The sequence below is a fragment of the Osmerus mordax genome, chromosome 18, assembly GCF_038355195.1.
Source record: "Osmerus mordax isolate fOsmMor3 chromosome 18, fOsmMor3.pri, whole genome shotgun sequence".
NCBI classification, from domain to species: domain Eukaryota; kingdom Metazoa; phylum Chordata; class Actinopteri; order Osmeriformes; family Osmeridae; genus Osmerus; species Osmerus mordax.
Window position 1 is genome coordinate 1,666,348 of NC_090067.1, and position 22,554 is coordinate 1,688,901.

The 22,554-nt window shown below is 45.0% G+C and overlaps 1 protein-coding gene and 1 long non-coding RNA gene across 2 annotated transcripts in view; both read right to left on the reverse strand.

Moving 5' to 3' along the window:
• LOC136962698 (uncharacterized) overlaps positions 1-22,554 on the reverse strand; it is an 80,222-nt gene that overhangs the window by 23,069 nt on the left and 34,599 nt on the right. The gene's annotated exons all lie outside the window — the stretch shown is intronic.
• LOC136962431 (angiopoietin-2-like) lies at positions 1,180-21,288 on the reverse strand. Its single transcript, XM_067256211.1, has 11 exons — positions 20,974-21,288; positions 17,330-17,485; positions 16,196-16,317; positions 13,525-13,736; positions 13,112-13,236; positions 8,552-8,653; positions 5,348-5,514; positions 3,299-3,429; positions 2,977-2,981; positions 1,375-1,479; positions 1,180-1,227 (listed from the first exon to the last, which is right to left on the reverse strand). Exons 1-11 carry the CDS (start codon positions 21,286-21,288, stop codon positions 1,180-1,182), a joined length of 1,488 nt encoding a protein of 495 aa, XP_067112312.1.

The following is a 22,554-nucleotide window of genomic DNA, read 5'->3' on the forward strand; positions in this document are numbered from 1 at the left end:
GATCACTTCATCCAGACGCTGGAGAACTTCCAGGTAACAGAGGAAATGATGGTCGAGCAGAGTCCAGGAAGACACAGCGGGCTCTGGTTTGTCCAGACCACCAACGGCATCACCACCATCACCACCCAGGCAACACCTGCTCAGCCCCGAGGCCGTCTGGAGGCCGTGTCTGGAGGTGCTACACCTGCAGGGAGCAGGGTCTTCCTGTCTCAGTGCTGGTTGTCCAGGATTGTTCCATCTCTCATTGGTTCTGGCCAGGGGAGTCCACCTTCCAAGGACAGCAGCCAAGGGGAGACCAAGACGCCTGTGCTGCCCCCTCCTCCAGAGCCTCCTCTTCCCCCCTCTCCCTCCTAGGAGGAAGAAGCTCCGTCATGCCTGCAGAGTGCACGAGCCACAGAGGAGACGCTCACAGCATCGGAGAGACCTCAGGTCGACCCAGCCACTACCAGAGACAGTACCCTGCTGACTGAATCTTCTCTGTCTCAGTGTGGTTGTCACAACACACTGTCCAAGACACACACACACATATCAAGACAGTGGTCGGTTTCATGTACATTTCACTATAAGCTGCACTAATGTCTTGTTTTCCAGAGGTATAACCCTCGGTCTCTCTCTTTCTGTCTCATCCTCCATAGCCTTTAGTGAACCATCTGTTGAAGAAGGGTAGCATGTAGAAGTTGTCATGTTCACACTAAGGATACCTCTTAGCGACTATCTTACTCCTCTTCCCCTCTCCTTGCTCCCTTCATCCTCCTCCTCTTCTTCCTCCACCTCATTCCTCTACTCCTCATCTTCCTCCACATTTTGCTCCTCTTCTTCCTCCACCTCATTCCTCTCCTCCTCCCCTTGGCTCCTCTCTTCTTCCTCCTCCTCTTCCCTCCATTGGTTTCTCTTCCCTCCTTTTTCTGCATGCGTTCCTCCTCATTCTCCCCCTTGTTCCTCTTCTCCTCCTCTCCTCCTCTTCATCTGTCTTGGTCGAGAAGATAAATTGTCAGGCGAGGTTCTAGGTTCTCTTGCAACAGAACAAAATGGAGTGATGCTGCTCACCCCCCCCCCCACACACACACAAAGACGCTCACATACACACATACTCAAAGTATCCCACTCACACACATCAGCCCTACAAATAACCCCAGTGTGTTCTGGTCCGCTCCACTGGACCAGAACACAACCACTCCTCTAGCCCAGCGGGCAGAGCCTGCCGGGCAGAGCCCAGCGCTTCCACACCTGGGAGTACGACCCCAGAGGGCCGCTCCACAGCCAAGACATCCAGGTAGATCAGCTCACCAAGAGTGGGCTGACCACTGGAGAAGGCCCCACTGTGGTTGACCGTATTGTGATGGACCGCTGCATTAGTGGTCCATCACCACTCACGCCCTCGTCACCTCCAGCAGGGTCGTCACCCTGACCTGGCTGGATCTGACCCAGAGACCACGGGGCCCGGCCATCAATGCAGCATGTGTCCATGAGGATACCAATCTGGGGAGGGCATAATAAACCTGTTTAGTGTGGTGAACCGTGCATATAGATGTGTATGTGTGTGTGTGTGTGTGCGTGTGTGTGTCTACACACTATGTCTTCATTTGCCTTTGGGTACTAAGACTCACAGGCACCGATACTGTGGGTGCTCCGGAGCTCGATCACCACGTGTGCCAGACTGCCAGGAGGCTACGTTCATTTAAAATGAAACATGATTCTTAATTTCCCACAGAGCTGATTGTGGTTACGTGTCAGTTAAACTTTTCATCTCCAAACCTATCTGCATTAGTGAGAAGTGGCGCTGTCCTGAGTTGAAAGATAGCCTACTTTACAGCTTTATTATCGAGTTAATAGGCGTGTGTTCGTGGTGGCCGCTGTCCATTTCCTAAGGTTCTGAAATGCGAAAACATTTTTACAACGTTTTTTTTTTAAAGGGCGTGCGCCCGTGAGCACCCACGGAGGAAAACATAAATCGGCGCCTTTACTTACTGTCCTGCTCACTCATATCCCCCTAGCAAACAGGGCTGTTGTGATGATCTATGCAGTTCCTTTGCAAATTCCACTGTGATTGCGTTGTATATTTATACATGCTGTACATTAAATGAAGGTGTGAGATATGGGGAGATTCAGTAACTGCAACTGTATCTTTAATAGTTTTATTGTCGCATTTATCTCCCTGCCCTAAAGGAGTGCTACATCAACCCAGAGGAACAGGGAGGGCCAGCTTGGCCAATGTACAGCTTGGTGTGATGTGCAGTATATCAGTGTCTTTACTCTTTACTGTATGCGGAAAGGTTATGTTTTTACAATGCATAGCAATCAAATGAATTATTGTTATGTAAACCAGTCAGAGGTTAATATTTTTGGGACTTGATTGAGTAGCGGATCACCAGGTCAAGGAATCTGTGAGAGATTAGGCACAATGTAGCCTACCGCTAAATTGGGGGAATATGGAACATTTTGGAACAAAACTGGAAAACTGAAGTTCCATTTGGAACCCCTTTCAGCTCTGTGGGGGCTATTTAGAACTCTAAATGGTTCTTCAAGGCCTTAGACAAAATTCTATGTTAAGGTTTCTATTGTTACAAATGTACTGTAGACATTCTGAAGTTCCCTTCAGGGATGGTGGTTGTATGATATATAAGAGTGTTTATAATAAGACCTACAACAAGGGGCTGCTACTTGTGCTACACGTGTTCTATGTAACTTCAACAACGGAGAAACAGTGACACAGTACACACAACAGTGGACCACGCCAAACCAAAAAAATATGGATTTTATTACTTTTTTATTAAAATAATTCTGCTTTGGAAATTGAATAAACTTACAAAAATACACCACCTTTAATTTAGCATATGGAGGTAAATCTCTTTGAAATAAAAAGGTTTATAAGAATGAGAGAATCTCTGCGGTTTAGCTGGCAACATTCAGAGACTTGTTTGTAACATTCATGTTGTGTATGAAGAACCAAAGAAGAATACATAAAAGAGACTGTACTTTCACTAATAACCAGAAACACAACAGTGTGTTCTTACAGTCTCCTGTGCATCTCCAGTCCTCATTCACTCTTACATCAACTCTCAGCTTCTCATCAACTCTCTCTTCCAGAAAATGTTCAATATCAGACATCGCTGCATGATATGACATCATCAGCCGGCGCCATCAGAAGTCTGCAGAGCGGACCATCATGATCGTCATGGTAGAGGAATAGATCAATAGGGATGGATGGATAGAAAGTGAGTGAGATAGAGGTCTTACTGAATAGTGGGGAGGAGGGATGAAGAGAATAGTAGGTTTAAAATCAACCAATGGTCCTTACCTCCTGATGCCATCTGGGCACACTTACAGCTGCAGTGGTCGTTGTCCCTGTCCTTGGTGCTGAACGGGGTACCAGGGTGGGTCAGACTGCTGGTTTTGCCTGCTGTGCCACTGAAGCCCTGCGTATGGAGGCTGGTAGAGCAGAGAGGGAGGGAGGGAGGGAGGGAGGGAGGGAGGGAGGGAGGGAGGGAGGGAGGGAGGGAGGGAGGGAGGGAGGGAGGGAGGGAGGGAGGGAGGGAGGGAGGGAGGGAGGGAGGGAGGGAGGGAGGGAGGGAGGGAGGGAGGGAGGGAGGGAGGGGAGGAGGGAGGGGAGGAGGGAAGAGAAGGGAGAGAAGATGAGGAGAGACAGGGATGAGGGAGAGAGTGGGTAACATTACATGTAAGCTAGCTGGTCCATACACATACATACACGGCACAAATATATACTGTGAACACACTCGTACACAGTGTTGCTTAACCTGACACCTCAGTATAAATAGAACCCCCTTATTCCACTACATTTCTAGTTAGCAGGGTCTAAAAGTACATTTGTTGGGCTAGTCATCCCACTTGTTCAGCAGTAAATTCTCTATCATGAACTGGCTATCCGTGACACATAGCTTATGTGATTTATTCAAAGGTTGTAATTCCAACAGTGTTTAACCAGGCTTGGGTAGGAAGTGACCTATCAGGAGACTTCACTGGCACCACAGCCCTCTATCCAAGGAGACCCAGCATGAACCCAGTACTGTGGGGATGTTAGCCAGGGAGCTAATAAAACTAGCACATACTGAAGGAGATGAGATGGAACAATATCTCTGTGGTGGTTGGCAGCAGATTTAACTGGGTTTGCCACACACAGCGAACAATGGGGTTTCAAAACAACAGAGGTCTTTAATGCGTTTTACTCCACAGAGACTTTTGTGCTAAGCTAACAGAGGAGCTAGGCGGCCTAGAGTAAGTCCTCCAACTATTCCAAACTTAGTCATCTGTTAAAAAGTTTGCAACCTTCCAGTAACTGTTGAATGTAACTTCATGTGTTAGTTAGGTTTTCTTATCTTGAACACACTTTGGGTTCAACTCCAGGCCTCGGTTTAGACTCCTGTTAGCAATGGAGGGTTAGAGGATTGTTAGCAGCAAGCTAACGGTACACTAGCACTGAGGTTTCATTTCAGTTGGCAGTTTTCTGGCAGAGGCAGGTGCTGTGCAGGTGCCAGACAGGTTTTCCCAAAGGAATATGTTGGGGCAGCGCTAGCTGTGGTTATGACTGGAGAGACAGAAGCAGAAATGTGGCAGCTAGCCATCCTGTCAGATCATCAGTCTGACTGGCGGCCTGACTGACTGACAGAAGGAAAGGTTGTCTTAACTTCCTCTTGACTTGATTCCTATACATTTTAAAGCATGTTCTCCCTCCTCCCTCTCTCTCTGGCTATCTCTTTCTTCCTCTCTCTCTCTCTCTCTCTCTCTCTCTCTCTCTCTCTCTCAATTTATCTTCCTCTCTCTGTCTATCTCGGTCTATCTTTCTTTCTGTCTCTTCCTCTCCCGACAGGCAATGAAAGAAAAACTAAGCCTGGATAATGGTCCCTAATTGTGAGAGATTCCTGCCCACTATGTACAACTGTGAAGTATATTACTGTGGAATTATGCCTTTAGGAAAGTGAAGGGCTCTTAAATCTCTTCACGATTACACAGTTGCCCCTATTGTGGTTCCATGTACATAAAATTATGGCATAGTGACAACTGTTAAACTAAAAATTGTTCAGTATTGATCAAGATTTTTAATTGATGTGATTATTTTACACGTAATTCATACAATCAGACACTTGTAAAGATGTGCTTTTGACAGTTTGAAGATTACAATTATTTATGTTAGCTTGAACCACTTTGAAAATGACAGTGCGACTTTCCCACATTGAGATGTGAATGCATTATGTTTGCTGAGGAGAATTCTCTCTCTCTTTATCACATAAAGACATTACCTGCCACAGTCCCTCCAACATGTAAGCCCATAAACTCAACCATTTCCCCACTCCCCAGTAACAGATTGCAAAGCCCAGTTACATTCTGGTACCTGTAGTTCTTGTCCTCTCCATTTATGTAGAAGTGGTCGTAGTGTGAGTAGGCTTGGTTCCCCTCTCCATCCTGCAGCAGGACATGCAGACTGTACTCCTGGGAGATGGTCACATGGTGGATGACATCATTCCCCAGCCAGTACTCTCCAGAGGGGTCCCCAAAACCCTGGAGACAGGGACAGGGAGAGAGGAGGGACAAACTGAGCCTGCATAAAGACATACGGGAGACATCTAGTGTCACACACGATCTGTGTTTGTGTGTGTGTGAGACAGGGAGAGAGAGGGAGAGAGACAGAGAGAGAAAGGGAAAGAGAGAGATAACCTAGATAGAATGAAGAAAAAGACAGATCATACACAAAGACAGATAGAGAGCTCAGACAAACATGACAGATGCCAAGATGTAACACAAAATGTTAAATCTGAAATGAATGTGTTTTAATTGTGGTTGAACTGTAAGCTAACTGGTAACTGATTTAAATTTTTGGTTCTCGCTGTGATATATTGTTTTATTACTGTTGCTTGCTTTTTCCCACAGGTACATTTGCACTTATAGCTGTTCATGTTGTTTGGTTGTGACTTGTTTAACTACATGCTCTTATGGTTCTTCCCTTTGGCACTTACTTTGGTTGTTCACAATGTGTGCTTCATGTTTTGGCTACTCGCGATGTTTTTTGGCTATCTTGTTGTTATGATCAGTGACCTATGCACTTTGTAAAGCTCTCTCTTGGAAGTCGCTTTGGATAAAAGCGTCTGCTAAATGAATAAATGTAAATGTAAATGTAAGCTCCTTTGTTGATTGTTAAGGAATATCCTGGGAATAGTTTACAATTTGCAGACAAGGAGTTAAGTCAAGAGGGGGTGAAAGATTAAGAGGAATGTTTGTTTGACCTAAGGTGCTGACCACCTTGTGGGACAGTTGACCCTTGGGGATGGGTGAGAATCTTTTACGGCCTTCTATCCAAGATTCTTGATACAATCGGGTAGTTTGACTAGTGGGTGAAATCCGAAGACATGAAGTCTAGGTGATTTAAGAGTTAACAAGTTTTTGGGAATATGTTGATGAGAAGATGCTGGATTACCTTTACCTGTAACCTGATAAGACATTCATTGTGGAGAAAAAGTTATCCAATGTCTATATTGATTGATTGGCTGTTGCCTAGGGAGACCAGATGCTTGACAAATTCCAGGGTAGTCCTTTAAATATCAAATCTGAAGTTAGGTTGGGCATCAGAACTTGTGAGACGCTGTTTGGGCATACGCTAATTGTGATCCCATCACATGGACAGGTGGTTTTGTGTTATTGTCTTATGTTTGTGTGTTGATGATGGTTACGTTGGTATTAAGTTTTGTTTGAATTTAAAGGCTCATCTGGGGGGTCTTTATCACTCGGCTGAAAGACATTTGCGTTACGTGTCCTTCAGTAGATCGGTCTCAGAGTACTCTGATAAGTATTTCACGGTATTGAATAAAGAATTTGTATTAATCCGGCATTTTGAATATTTGAGTGCAGTGTCTTCAGAATTGTCCATTACAACAGACACACACACACACAGCAGAGAGAAACCTTGGCTAAACGTTAGCTGAACGTCGACACGCAGCATCAACCAACCGTTATCTAGCATCACTAGAGCCCCTGTCCTCCCACTGCACTGCCACGGACAAATATATATCATTCACTTCAGAAAATATTGTTCTTGAATAAGAAAAAATAAAGAAAACAATGAAAAATAACATGGGGAAAAGCAGTTTGGAGATCTCTGTTCACACTGTGTTTCATTCTCTAGCAGGCTGTGTTCATTTATCTGCTACAAAAGACGAGAGACAAATTGCGTCTGGTCGTTCAATCACAGGGCAGACTGGTCTCCTGTACACACAGGCTGTTATTTCAGTCAGGCACAGAGAAGTGGATATCAACACACAAACATTCCTGCTTATTTCTGCTACGTCGGAGGAATACTAACCACTCTCTTTCAGGAGGGACACCAGTGGTAAAACCATCTTGTTTTTGTTATTAATCACTTAAATCCAAATGAAATGTGGAGGTATGTTGTTTTTGTTGTGGTAGAGAAAATCACTTAGTCAACATTTTTTCATATTTCCTTAGATATAGTCCCTGGTAAATACTCTAAGAGGTTGCTATATACTTAACGTATTTGAATAACATAAGTATAACTAACAGCCACTTAATCTGTCTTTGAAAATCAGTTGCTCTTGCTATGTGAGTGATGGGAGTATTTGATGAGTAAGTGCCTTGAATGCATGAGTATGTGTGTGTGTGTGTGTGTGTGTGTGTGTGTGTGTGTGTGTGTGTGTGTGTGTGTGTGTGTGTGTGTGTGTGTGTGTGTGCGTATGTAGTGGGAGTCAGGTGGCTGAGCGGTTAGGGAATCGGGCTAGTAATCTGAAGGTTGCCAGTTCAATTCCCGGCCATGTCAAATTACATTGTGTCATTTGGCAAGGCTCTTCACCCTACTTGCCTCGGGGGGAATGTCCCTGTACTTACTGTAACTCGCTCTGGATAAGAGCGTCTGCTAAATGACTAAATGTAAATGTACTGTATGTGTGTGTGTGAGTGTGTGTGTGTGTGTGTGTGCGTATGTACCGTGTGTGTGTATGTACTGTATGTGTGAGTGTGTGTGTGTGTGTGAGGAGGGGAGGGGCAGAACAGACAGGGAGGATAAAGCAGGTGTATAAACAGGGAGTGTGGAGGGAGGAACACACACGGGCGGCCAATCAAAACAACCACAGGTCACTGGGGATCGTGGGCCTGTCAGTATCCCACGCCCACACACACACATACACACACACACACACACACATACACACACACACACACACAGACACACACATACACACACACACAGACACACTGATACTGTGTTCAGTATCTGATAATCTGCTGTGCTCTAATGATGCTCTTGTGATTCAATCTTAAGTGTTTGAAGCCTGTGGAAACATTCTTGATGCCCCTGGTTGTTGGGTGGAAAATGCATGTCGTAATTGTTGTCTCTGTATTTCCATGGCAACTGGTACACTATTGTGAATCCTTCTGAATGACACCCCTGAGATTATTTTAAAATGTACTGTTTTACATGTCTTGTGCAGTGTTGTTTTGTGATTAGAAACAGAGTTTTATAATACTTAATATTAGATATTTTAAAATATACCATGTATCATAATGTGTTGTGTAGTCCTTGTAAACGTACAGTTTTGTAGTCCTTCCAGCCACGATGGAAGTCCACTGATCCGTCTTTGCGATGCTGTAGAACCGTCCAGCCTCCTCCTCTCGTCTTCATGTCACAAAACACCTGCAGAGGTGAGAACACACTTCTGTTAAGACCTGTAAACACCTGTAGAGATGAACACACTCCTGGTTAGACCTGTAAACACCTGCAGAGGTGAGAACACACTCCTGGTTAGACCTGTAAACACCTGCAGAGGTGAGAACACACTCCTGGTTAGACCTGTAAACACCTGCAGAGGTGAGAACACACTCCTGGTTAGACCTGTAAACACCTGCAGAGGTGAGAACACACTTCTGGTTAGACCTGTAAACACCTGCAGAGGTGAGAACACAGAGAGAGAAAGAACGAAAGAAAGAAAGAAAGAAAGAGGGGGAAGGAGAGATAGAAAGAGTGGGAGAGAGAGAGAAATCCTGGCTTCAGTCACCCTATCGATCACTGTATGTTTTCTGTTCAACCTGATTACACATTCATCCTATGTAGATGTGTTTGGAAGGACGAACACTAATGAATCACAGCTATTCATCTCTCAGGCAGACAGAGAAATGTTGCCCAGTGGGGAAAATAGAGCTACATCTCAGTCTCTCTCAGGACTCACATGCAACAGTGTATGAATCACTGTTCATACACTGGGCATTTGCCCGGTGGGCCGACGCATTTTTGGGCAGAATCGCCGATATCATTTATATGTTGTTTTTTTTTTTTTTTGGTCGGGCCGCCCCAAAAATAACCGACAGCGGCCCATTGGTAAAAACATTTTGGTCGGGCCGGCCTATAGAGAACTGACAGCAGCCCATTGGTTAATTTTCTTTATTGGCACTGGCCTGACCCAATCAAATCCAGGAACCCCCTTCCCCTGAATCATAATAGGTGCGTTCGACTTCATGCAGCGCCGGCGTCGCCTGCAGCCTCCTGCAGCCTACTGCAGCCCGGCTGACTTGAAGCAGCCAATGGCATTCTCAGATTCAAGGCAGCCGGCTGCAGCCGGCCGCCGGCACTGCATGAAGTCGAATACACCTAATATCGCCTCCCGCACTGCAGGCCTTGAGACACGAGCTGTTGGCTAATGCGTATGCTGGTTTAGCATCGTTAAAGTTTAGCATCGCTAAAATGGAGAAACGACCACCAAAGCGCAAGGGAGGCGCAGGGAAGTTAAGGGAGAAAAAGATAACAGATCTACAGGTGAATGCCACAAAATGTGCAAACATTTCTAACATGTTGGGGGGGCTTTAGCTGCTTCAACATCAGCATTACCTGTAGAGGAAGGAGGAGAGGTGGCTGGTTCAGAGAGGCAGAAACATACTGACAGGGTCAGCGAAGAAGCCGAGGAGGAGGAGAGTGACCATGACAGGGCCATGGGAGCGAGTGAGGAAAAGATGGAAGAAAGAGTAGTTGACGACATGGTAAGGAGTAGGCAAATTAACAGGGACTCAGGAAGGGAGGGAGGCTGTGTGTGTGTGTTTGCATTGTATTTAGCAGACACTTTTGTCCAAAGCCACAAAATATGAATCTTACAATAATTTAAATGAACAGTAAACAGTTTTAAAAGTTGCTAAGCCAATATTAAGCAAAATAGTAATAATAACAATACAATATCAAATATCAATATGTATATATTTTTTTATACCATATACAAATCATAACTCTAAGAATTAATTAATTATTTAAGTGTAAGATCAACAGATAAGTCTTGAGACCCTTCTTGAAGGATCCAAAATGATCACATGAACGCAGAACACTAGGCAACTCATATTATAGAATGCATGCATATTTTAAGGACTGTCTGCAGGGAATGTGTCTGACCAGTCACGGTGGGTGTGGGCCGCCAGGGCCAAAAATGCCTGGGCCGATTTGTTGTCCCAGTCCAGCCCTGCCTGTTAGTGGAAAAACTCTGTTCCGAGTGTGTTCTTGATGGCTTGAAAGTATTTGTTTTGAGGTATTGCTTTTCCTACGCATTTCAAAGTAATCGCAAACTATTGTATTCATCAAATATACAGATATTATTTATATGATATTTATCCCACTTAGTACTGCTAGTTTATGTACCCTTAGTATAGTTAGTCCACATATTTAAATTTTAGGTATATGTTTATTGTATGCACCTTCCTGCCAAAGCAAATTCCTTGTCTGTGCAAACTTTCATGGCGAATAAATCCCTTTCTGATTCTGATTCTGATTCTACAGAGTGACAGTGTCTTCTGGACAATGAAATGATTGAGATATTGACAGTTGTAGTACTGCATGTGTAAAGTGGAAAAACAACTTGGAGTTGAACAGAAGTTGTTAATACAAGGATTAAAATAGGATTGGGAAAAAGTCCATTTACATTTATTTATATGAAGCTTCACTTCAACAAAAAAGTAAAGGTTTAAATATTAGAGCGGGTCTTTCAAACTGAGAGGAACATACTTGGTTGACAAGAATCTAGAACGTAAAAAGACTGACCCTCTCCCAGAAATAAAAACGTTTTATTTTTAGGGTTGCTAAGAATGAACCTACCCACGTCCATGCAGGGCCCAAGTCCTCCTTTGGTGACAAAACTCTGACACACAGGTACTGCTGAGTGGACGCCCTCCGCTGGGAATTTCCGACACGGCAAAAATCTGAAAGCTTTCTAGCTCTTTTCTACAAAATAGATCCTTCAGACAAGGTCAAACCAGGGTTATTGTTGTTTTTCACAGAAAGCTAAAGAGAAAAAATAAGTAATATTCTGTGATCATTATTTGGCTCCATTTGTATTTTCACCCAGTGCTCTGGCCACCAAACCAACACGCTCTGTTCAGGAACCAAGGACTCAAATAGATGTTTATGAGAGTCAATTCCCTAATAAGGTTATGAGACTGATTTTGAACAGACTAATACAGAGTATTCCATATTTTAAAAGAAACACAATTTAAATGCTGACAGAAAGTCCTGTGTTGCCATTCAATGTTTTCCCCCTGGTAACTGTCTGCAGCTACTGTAGGTTCACTGGGGACACCAGGGGTTATTACTCCTTTTTCAAATATGGTCTTATTGTTTGGACAATAATACTCACTGGTGGAACAGACTGTCAGATTTTTATTCTATCAAAAACAAGCTCTGCTACTGGAAAACAAGGAAAAATCACAGAACCCCTATAGTAGAACTCATGAAACTCATGAGTCCAATGGACCAGAGCTTCTATTAGAAATCTAGAAGATTCCTCCAAAGAATGTTTAAATCAATGACTTGATCACAGGATAGGCAAACGTCAGGCCAAATTTACAGCCCACACAAATATGTGATTTAGTCTCTGGCTCCTTTTGCAAACCACACATACACTTAATGACACACACACAGAGAGACTCTCTCTCTCTTCTCTCTCTCTCTTTTTCTCTCCCTGAATAGAAAAATAGGGCAATTTAACCTGCCCCACTTTAATATAACCACCCAGTTTGGCCGCGCCAAGGGCCCGAGTGTGTACCAGCTTGCATCTATGTAAACCTGCTAGGCTCCACTGCTGGCAGCAAACACACAGTAGTACTGCCAAACACTGGCTGCTGTGACCACAGGAAACAGAAGAGGAAGGGGGGAGGGAGGGAGACACAGAGAGAGAGAGGAAGAGTGGGAGAGAGTGGGGGAGAGAGTGAAAGTGAGGGAGAGAGAGGTGGGGGGGCAAGCGATACAGGGAAAACAGAGAGAGAAGGCTTTTGTGAGAAAGACATTGTGTTTCACTCTAATAAGGAAGTGGTTCCAGCCAGAAATGTGAGGGTTGGTTGGGTGGGGGTGGGGGGGAAGTGTCATCCACTGGTGGGTAGCTGGTGATGCAAGTTCTGTGTGAGCGAGCCAAGGCTGCTCCAGGTCAGTAAAAGGGCCTCCTAAGCTAATGGGACTTAGCATTCAGATGCACAATCCCTCACTGTGGGGCCCTGAGGCTCCTGATGCTGATTATGAGAGCTTCCTGAACCTCGACATGGCATTTCCACCTCACCTCGATGCCAGACAGCTCTGCTAGCGCTGCATTACACTAAACATACCCTGACCTTCCAGCATTCCACGTGGCCGCCTCACAAACAATACACCAGCTTAAGATTGTGTGTGTGTTTTCGTATGTGTGCATTATCAAAACACCTAGAATAGACTGTTTTGGAAGCTCATGTCAATTTTTACCTGAAATGTTTTCAGGTAAAAGAAAGACAAATGTGGACAAACTGATATCAAAGAAGGAACGACATTTGGTTACACAGTATGTTAACAACATGATTCCCTTTGTCAGGAGTTCAATAAAGTTGCTGTGACTCAGCAGTCTCCTGAAGATTTAAATAGGAATCACAAATAGTTTATTTGAATAAGGTATGACCTCTATCACCTCCACCATGAGAGTGTCACATGTGTGAGTCATCCATCCATCTATCTATTCCATCTATTTATCTATCGATCAATATATTGATCGATATATCGATTTAGCAATATATTGATAGATATATCGATATATACAGTATATACAAATACAGTGTATTTATGTCAAAGACTAAAAGTTTGGGTCCACGATTGACCTCTGACCTTGACGGTGCTTGTGGAGTTGGGGAGCCGTATGCTGTAGACGCCGCTCTCTGTGACCCCTGACCTGAAGAGCTCAGCACAGTCCCTCAGACTGGACCCCTGCTCTATAGGAGGGGTGGAGATTTCTAGAACAACAAGATTCACATTCTGATCAAGACATCAGCAAGAATCAACCTTCAACTTCAGAAATGACAAATGACTTTTAGTAAATAATATAACAGTAATGTTAATATACAGTATACAATATAATGTTCACATCAATTAAAAAAAAAAAAAAAAAAATTAATTTGTCCAACTGAACTCTTTTAATCATGTTTAGATCTAACAAGATTTAACATATGCATAAGCAGCATGTTTGAAGTTAGAACAGCTTGATTCCTCGACCTCCACACATCCCCAGCCCAGAGTCTCACCGTTGCAGTGTGTGACCAGAGCCAGGAGCTGCTGCACGGTGTCTGTGAGGGAGGCCTGCTGTCTCTGCAGCAGGCTGCTGTTGTGGCTGGACGCCCCCAGCCCTGCCTGCAGCTGCCCCACCAGCCAGCTCTGCCTCTCCACCAGCTCCATCAGGTCCTGCTGCTCCCTCTGGTGCCTGGCCTCCAGGGAGGAGACCCTCTGCTCCAGGAGACTGGGGGACACATGGGGGTGGAGGGGGGGGAGGGGGGTGAGAATTGGAGAGGAGTGGGGATTGAGGAGTGAAGAGGAGAGGGAATTGGAGAGGTGTGAGGTCAGAAGAGGCAAAAAGAGGAAGAAGCAGTAAAGGAGAGGAGAAGGTGGTGGAGATAGGAGAGAGGAGAGGAGAGTAAAGAGAATTGGAGAGGAGTGGGGATTGAGGGGAGGAGAGAGAATTAGAGGAGTGGGGATTGAGGAGAAGAGAGAGAATTAGAGGAGTGGGGATTGAGGAGAAGAGGGAGGATTGGAGAGGAGTGGGAATGAGGAGGGAAAGATAATTAGGAGAACAGAAGAGAGGAGAGGACACAGTAAAGGAAACAAGAGAAGTGATGGAGTGAAAAGAGGAGAGGAGATGAAGGCTAAAGGAAACCTTGTTGTTTATCCATTTCCTTTTTGCAGCACAGGGCACACAGTAGAATGAGCAGCCAGTCTGGATGGAGAAGAAGGCTGAGTGATGGAGGGAGGGGAGAGTCTCATTGGTTCAACATCACAGAAACACCTGTACAGCAGTAGTGTCTGCAGATGGACTTGCAGAACAGGCCTCTCAATCACCACCCAGAGGCAGGGATATGACAAGCCACCATCTTGTGTGTGTGTGTGTGTGTGTGTGTGTGTGTGTGTGTGTGTGTGTGTGTGTGTGTGTGTGTGTGTGTGTGTGTGAGAGAGTGAGAGAGAGAATTACATTGTGAATGGAGTCGAAGAGAGATTGGGTTTATACAGTGTGTGTGTGTGTGTTTCTGTGCACGTGTATGTGTGTGTGTCTGTGTCCGTGCACGTGTGTGTGTGTGGCTGTGTGTGTGTGTGTGTGTGTGCATGTTATTGCTAGCTGCAAATGAACATCATAAATCCCCGTCCTGATCTTTATAGCTGTGACTAACGACACTGCGGCCATTATTTATTGAAACAATCCAGCCGCCCTGATTGGACAAGCTACTTCCCAGCATTCCGCTCCCTCGCCCCGCTCTCCAACACGTTCCCTCCATCTCTCACCGCTACACACACACACACACATTTCTGCTCACACCCTCCGAGGACACTTGTCTCTGTGAATATCGATCTCAATGGCACTTTTATTTCACATTGTCTTTGTGTAAGAACACTTGGCCAGCCAATCCACCGTGAAGCACGGCATGTGTTGACTTGTGATTGGACGAGGGTGAGGGGGAGATGATGTCATGATCCAGGAAGGTTTCAATTGTTTAAAGAGGATCGAGTCTTTTACGTTTTTTTCTGATTCTGAGTGAAGCATGTCTGTGACTTTTTCTCAAGACGCTTGAAGCTGGGAAAGCATTTTGCTCATTAGAACGTTACAGACTTTTAACATGACATCTTTCTCTCTCTCTCTCTCTCTCTCTCTCTCTCTCTCTCTCTCTCTCTCTCTCTCTCTCTCTCTCTCTCTCTCTCCTTCTCTCTCACCCTCTTACTCCTTCTCTCTCTCTTTATCTCTGTCTTCTGTCTCTCTCTCTCAGCCTTGGGAAGGGATAGGTCCACATGTTCTGGTAGTACACTACCAGTAGTCGTACACTACCAGAACATTTCTCACAGATTAGCATGTCATTTGTTGAAAAACCTAACTCTTTCTTCTTGTTGAGTGGGCGGTGGATCAAAGCTCACTCACAGACCCCGAGGCTACAACAGTAGCCCCTCTGAAAAGCAACCAGAGATTCATTCCTCTTCTTCATTCCTCCTCTTCTTTCTCTTTTCCTTCCCCTCCCCTGTCCTCCTCTTCTCTTCTTCTTTCTCTTGCAAGTATTCTCCTTTCTCTTTGTCCAGATCTTCCCTGAATGCATCTGTACTGTCACCACCCAGTGCCAAGATTGACTTGTTTCATCTACTGACGCATCATGAACCTGGTGTAAGCATGTACGGTGGGGGCGAAGGGTCAAACAGACCCAGATGGGCAACTGTTGGCCGGGCCAGATAAGTCAATTATCCAGAACTTGTTCAGGAGGCTAAGATGATAAACAAGCAGATAGACAGACATAGTATATGCACTCTCTACACACACAAACACACGCCCATACACAGGCAAGTATACACACACATGCACATGTGAGAATACAGACACACACAGTTGAGAATGTAGACACACACAAATATATAACGCACACACACAAGTAAGAACACACAAAAACACAACTGAGAATACACACACACAAGCACAGGCAACAATGTACACACACACAGGCGAGGACACACAGGTGAGAATATACACGTAAAGTACATACACACACAGGAATTTGCACACCAATAAAGAGTGTGCAAGAGTACAACACAAAAATACATACATCCAAACACACAGTTCACATACTCTCTACACACTGTGCAGATACACACACATACGCAGACACACATAGTCACACACCTATGCAGACACACGCACACACATATAGACACACACACACAAACGTTTACCTGTTTTTGTGGTTGAGTCGTGAGATCTCCTGGGTCTGCAGCAGGATGTGGTTCTCCAGGCGGCTGGTGAACAGAGAGTTCTCCAACAGCTGGATCTCCAGCCTGCTGGTTTGGTTCAACACCTACAAGAGGGAGGGATGGATGGAGAGAGGTATGGAGGTATGGAAGAAGGAAGAGAGGGATAGAGAGATGAATATATTATGGGAGGGAGGTATAAATGGAGGGAGTAAGAGATGGATAGAGAGAAAAAAACAGGGAAGGGTGGAGGTTGAGAAGATGGATATATGGATGTATGGATGTATGGATGGATGGATGGATGAAAGAGGACGAAGGGAGGGAATGAGAAAAAACTGAGGATAGTTGAAGGAGGGATAGATAGATGAAAAGTTGAACAGGTGGATAGAGAGCTGGATTTTATCGACAGTGAAAAGAGAAGGCTGACATGTCAATCCACCTGTGTTTTGAAATAAACAGTTAAAAGACAAATATTTGCTCTGGTTGCCTCATCATGCATCACTACAGGGACAGCTAACAAAAGGAGAGTGAGAGAGAAGGATGCTAAAGCTACAAAGAATGAGAATTGTGAGGGATTAAAACAATCTGTAATAACAGCCATGTCATATCTACAAACACATCTGTGTTGTGGTACTGTGGGGACTTGTGTTTGAACTGGCTAGTTGTCAGTCACCTAGCTTGACCTAGAACGTCAATCAGAGTTTACTCAGCCCAAATATCACCTGTTACAAAGAGACAGTCACAAACTGTTGACCTGAACTTGTGTCTGGCCTTTTCCCAAAGTACATAACCCATCAGATTCAATTGAACTTGTGACTTTAAAGACTTGCTAACATATGATAACTTCCTCATAGGCAGTTTGAGTATTGAAGTTGCTATGATTTTAGCAATTGTTAGCCACTAAAATGAACACTTTGTTGTTAATTTTAACTCTTCTTTCCACACTAGAATCAGTTGATGTATAATTAGCAAGATGTAAGCTTTTTAGAGTTGTTTCTTACACTTAAGCTACAGTTGCTAACGTTACCTAACCATTAGCTACTTAGAGGTCAGTAACAATATGTTAATACTGTTACAAGACCAAACTGTTTTCCACTTGGCTGCTTGTTATTGGCGGACCTGGGTCTCCACATCCGTCAGTTTGCGGGTCTGCTCAGCTGATTGGCTCAAGAGGTTGGTTCCCATTTCCAACATGGCCACCGTCTGGGTTTGGACAGCGTTCCTCTTCATCTCCTCCATCCTGGAACGCACGTTTTCCTGGATGTAGTTCTCTAGCTGCTCACAAGGGACACAGGAAACCCATTTCATTCCATTTATATTTATGAATTTAGACTTCTATCCAAACCTTTACATTCCATTACCATTATCTTAACATTTGCATTCAATACTTATCTAAACCTATACATTCCATTTACATTAGCCTATTGACTTATGGGTGTGGGACTCGAACCCATGAGGAAATTTACAAAGTAATGTAGGCGTGGAACCAGCAGTGGGGTGTGGAACTCGAACCCACAACACACTGTACACTGCAACAACACTGCAGGATGGAACATGACCTCGTTGGGATGAGCAGGATTCATAACCCGACATACACATCCCTGTCATCCCTGCTTGGTCCTTGTTGCAGAGGAGCTACTAAGCTCCTGCTGAGTTAGTCATATTTTGCCTGTGGAGGTTCAGTTGGCTTGTCAAAATATCATCTGAACTGTAATTCATCCCTGCTCTATCTAACTGTATTCATAATCCCTCTCCTGATAACACAGTAAGGAAGCACAGCATTCCACACGTGTGTCCTGCTGGTGCAAGTGCACGTGGGAGTTGGAGTTCATTAATTACCTTTCATATTGCGCTTGATTGCTTTATACTGGAGTGGCTTGGAACATGACACAATGGACACACACACAATACAATAACACACATATACACACACACCTAATCCAGAAAACACACACATACATACCTCAATCAATCCAAAACTCGTTGTACTTTATAGGAGTAGTAAAAATAAAGGCCCATCCGTCTCAGGGCCATAAACAGATTTCTTTATTGATGTGGCTACTTTGTGAGAACAGAACATGCTAGACTCATCCACACGTCACTCTCTGGTGTTTTTGTTCAAACGTTTCCATTGCTGAGTTATGGAATTCACTCTAGCAGGAGCTGCTTGGAGCCTAGCAATAAATCAGGGCTGGGTATTGTAAGGTACACATTCATATTTATGTCTCTGAAGAGAAGATGTACAAATTTAGTCTAAAGGGAGAATATTCTTCAGAATAATTCTGCTAATAGGTGGCTAGCCACAGCAATGAGGGGTGAGTGTATTCAAACAAGGCTATGATTATTGGTTTTCACAATAAAACTGTATTATTCTGAGAATAATAGCACAATAGACACTGGCCACAATAGCGCCTTCTGTTTTCAATCAAATACCGTATAAAGACAAGAAAAAGTAAAGATTAATCAGCATAAAATTGTTGACTTTGGAGTCATTTCTGGCTCTATAATTTGTTATTTTTCTCTCTGTCTCTCACTTTTTGTGTCTCACTCTCTGTAAACCTAAATATATCCTTGCTACTGTGATGTATAGAGACATCTGAACAGGAAAGAAATACATTATGAGCAGAGCTGGGAGAAGAGATTAGTAGTGGATTACCCTCTGCCTTCGAACCTCAAAAGGGAGGAATATATCTGTCTTTCTATCCCTCTCTTCCTCTATTCATCTTTCTGTCACTCTCAATCTTTCTCTCATTCTCCGTCTCTTTGTCTCCCTCTCTATCTTTCTCTCCCTCTCTATCTTTATCTCGCTCTCCTTCCTCCCTCCCTCTTCCTCTTCCACAGATATCAGAACACAGCCCAGCGTGTCTCCATCACAGTACATGATGTAGTTCAGTCCCTGAGGTCAATACAAACTCCCTTCCCTGCTGTCAGAAACACAGCCAGCTAGTAGATCCTATGTGTGTGTCTGTCTCTGTGTGTGTTTGTGTGTGTGTGTGTGTGTGTGTGTGTGTATGTAAATCTCTAGCATTAGGCCCACAAAGAATGCTGTCTGAGCAGGAATATAAATGGATAGCAGAGGTGTAAATCAGCTTAGAGGATATCCACCACTTGATGTCTTCATTTGCTGAGTCAATAGGATCATTGTTCTCTATCTGTAAGAGTTACACAGACAAGGGAGTTTGCGACTGTGTGTGTGTGCGTGCGTGCGTGCGTGTGTGTGTGCGTGTGTGTGTAAGAGAGAGAGAGAGTTAAAAGCTTTTAGTACATTTAGCAAGTTTAAAAGAATGATTGTCTTAATGAAATTAACTTAATTATTATGTGAACAAAGCAGGCCACTTAAATCTCCTTAATCTCCAGACTCTAATGCAGGATACAATTAACTCTACCAACATTTAGCACATCAGAGACCGCACACACACACACACACACACACACACACAGCTGCTGGGGGGAGCAAAGCACACCACATGGGGGGTGTGGGGGAGGATGGAACAATCCCACAATGCTGTGTTCTTGAAACACTACAAAAATAATCTGGAACTGAATATTGCAGCCCTGATTTAAGAACTCACTGTAGTAACATGCTGGATCGTGTGTGAGTGTGCGTGGGTGTGTGGGTGTCTGAGGTGTGTGTGTGTGTGTGGGGGGGGGGGCAGTCTTGGGTGTGTGTGTCTGCATTTGTACAGCAAGACTATTGCCAAGATTATCTTCCGATTCCTTATTTTAGAAACACACACACACAATCGAACACACACACACCCTCATTACAGTAACAGTTATAACACTAGGTAGATGACCCCTGAACTAGAATGGTTCAGAAGTGTTAAAAAATATACATAGACAGTTCATTGGTAAGACAAGGTTTGTGCTTGTGAAAGCTATTAATTACCAGTTTTTGTTTAAATGAACTGAAACATTATTTTGTGTGCGTGTCTGTGTGTGTGTGTGTGTGTGTGTGTGCGTGTGTATGTGTGGCGGAGGAAGACTACTGGTTTAATGGTCTGATGCATATTTGGCTGATATGCTGAACGTCTTGTCTTTCCTCTCATGCTACAGGGACTCTTGGCTACCCAGCGGTCTTAAATAGAGACTCTCTCTCTCTTTCTATCACACACATACACACACACACACACATACTGTCAGAAGGCCAAAAGAACACTGAGTATCCAGTTGATTATAAATGATCACTAAGAAATGTTACTGATGAGGCCTTGTCAACTCTACTGCGAAGACTGTGTCATCATTATCAAGTCATCATCTGTATGATGATGGCTTTCACTACATCATACAGACTGCTGGAGGAGGAGAGGGTGAGACAGAGAGGAGGGAGAGAGACTAGGGAGGAGAAAAGATAGGGAGAGGGCGAGGGCGAGGAGAGAGGTAGGGAGAGGAGGGTCAGAGAGAGGAAAAGGAGGGAGGGAGAGAGGAAAAGGAGAGAGGATAGAGAGATTGAGAGAGTGAAGGTAGGAGTTGGGGTAAGGAGAGAAAGACAGAAGATGGATAGGATGGAGAGAGATAGAAAGAGAGAGAGAATAAGGAGAGAGTGAGAAGAGAGGAGAGGAGAGGAGAAGAGAAGAGAGGAGAGGACAGGAGAGGAGAGGAGAAGACCCTTGAGAAGACTATACCAGTTATTGTTAGCCAACACACACACAAACACACCAAACACATAAACCAAACACATGCACCAACATATACACAAAGACACTAAACACAAACACAAATACACGCCTCCCTTCCCCCAGCCAGCCCCTGAGGTACCTTACCTTCTGCAGCCACAGTGTGTTATTCTCTGTGGCGCTCTCCAGGACCTCCAGCTTTCTCTGGTGCCAGGAGGGCCGTGGCTGGCCACCACCCCCCTCAGGTTGGCCTGGGCCTGGGGCTGGGGCTGGGGGAGAGTCCCTCTGGAGGGAGTTGGTGACCCGGAAGTCCTTGAGGGGCGAACAGTGGTCGACCTCGGGCAGCAGGAAGGTGTAGCTGCAGGGGCCGTGCTGCACACGATGTGGGCGCCGCTCTGAACCAATTACCACAGCCGACAGGTAGACCAGGTAGGTGAGGGACAGGGCGAGGGGGAGGCCCATGTCGGGCAGGGGGAGGAGGGGGAGAGGTGAGGGTTGAAGGGTGGGGAAGGTGTGTCCGGTGAGTGTGCCCCTACTGTCTGAGTCTCTGTTGACTCAGTTGTTCTCTCTCTCTATCTCTCTCTTTCTCGTTCTCTTTCTCGATTTGTTAAAAACACACCAGGTTTCTGTCTGGCTGCTGTGTATCCTCCAGTGTAGTCCTGTATCTCTTCTGTGGCAGATGCATCCAGCGGTCTTCCCCAAAACTCAGCAGTGCTCCATCATCCCCGCTGTGTGCTGTCAGGACAGACAGACAGGCAGGCAGACAGGGAGCGAGGAAGACAGACAGACAGACGGTTGCCGGGGCTGGCCGGCTGCAGGGAGACGGGATGTCTTCCTGTTTGCCCCCAGCAGAGCTTTGCTGCAGGAAACAGGCTGAGAAGTACTTTATCTAGCCTCTGGTCTCCTCTTTTCTTCTGGTTGTTTCTTTCCGTCTCCCTCTCTTTTTACTCCAGCTGTGGTGTCCGTTCTGCCTGGATGGAGAGCTGAGAGGAGGAGTGGAGGAGGAGGAGAACAGGAGGAGGACAGGAGGAGGAGAAGAGTGGCTGGTTTGGGGATGTTGGCTGAAATGGCAGGGCTCTTAAAGTTACTGGAGAGTGTATGGCTCTCTACACCCCCTCCTTACTTCAGTACATAATCACTCAACAGCCCCTTTCCCTTCCTCGCTCACTCTGTTATCCCTCCCCCCTCCCTCCTCCCTCCCTCCCCCCTCCCTCCCTCCCCCCTCCCTCCCTCTGTTCTACATCCCTCCCTCCACCGTCCCAACTCTCCCTTCCTCCTTTGTAACAGAGGGGTTAGAAGAGGAAGCCACAGATATGCACACTGCAACCACCACAATAGAAACAACTGGGAACATTCTCTGCTCGTTATTTCTCCCCCTCACTTTCTCTTTCTCTCTCTGTTTTTCTTGCTTTCTTTCCCTCTATCTCTCACCCTCTCTCTCTCTCTCTGTCTGCTGTCACAACCCCCTCCTGTGGATTGGTTTGGTCCCCACCTGTAGGAGAGAGCTGGTCTGGTCAGAGACATGTTTGTGTGGACTGAACCATTATGAACGCGGCAGGGAGGACCTCCACAAATCCTCCTTCTGAACAATAAAACGTATCCACACAATAGATGGACAATTCAAATGTTATATTACACTTTGTTTGTAACCTTTTTGTTGTAATATAATACTGACTTTTACTTCAACTTTGACTTTAATATTTAAAACCAGATGTACATATTTGTTTT

Coding starts and splice junctions, on each gene's coding strand:
- LOC136962431 (XM_067256211.1), bottom strand. CDS start 21,288: ATGGGCCTCCCCCTCGCCCTGTCCCTCACCTACCTGGTCTACCTGTCG. Junction 16,318..17,329: donor TGACGGATGTGGAGACCCAG/GTCCGCCAATAA, acceptor TCCCTCTTGTAG/GTGTTGAACCAAACCAGCAG. Junction 3,430..5,347: donor GGAGAGGACAAGAACTACAG/GTACCAGAATGT, acceptor CTGCTCTACCAG/CCTCCATACGCAGGGCTTCA.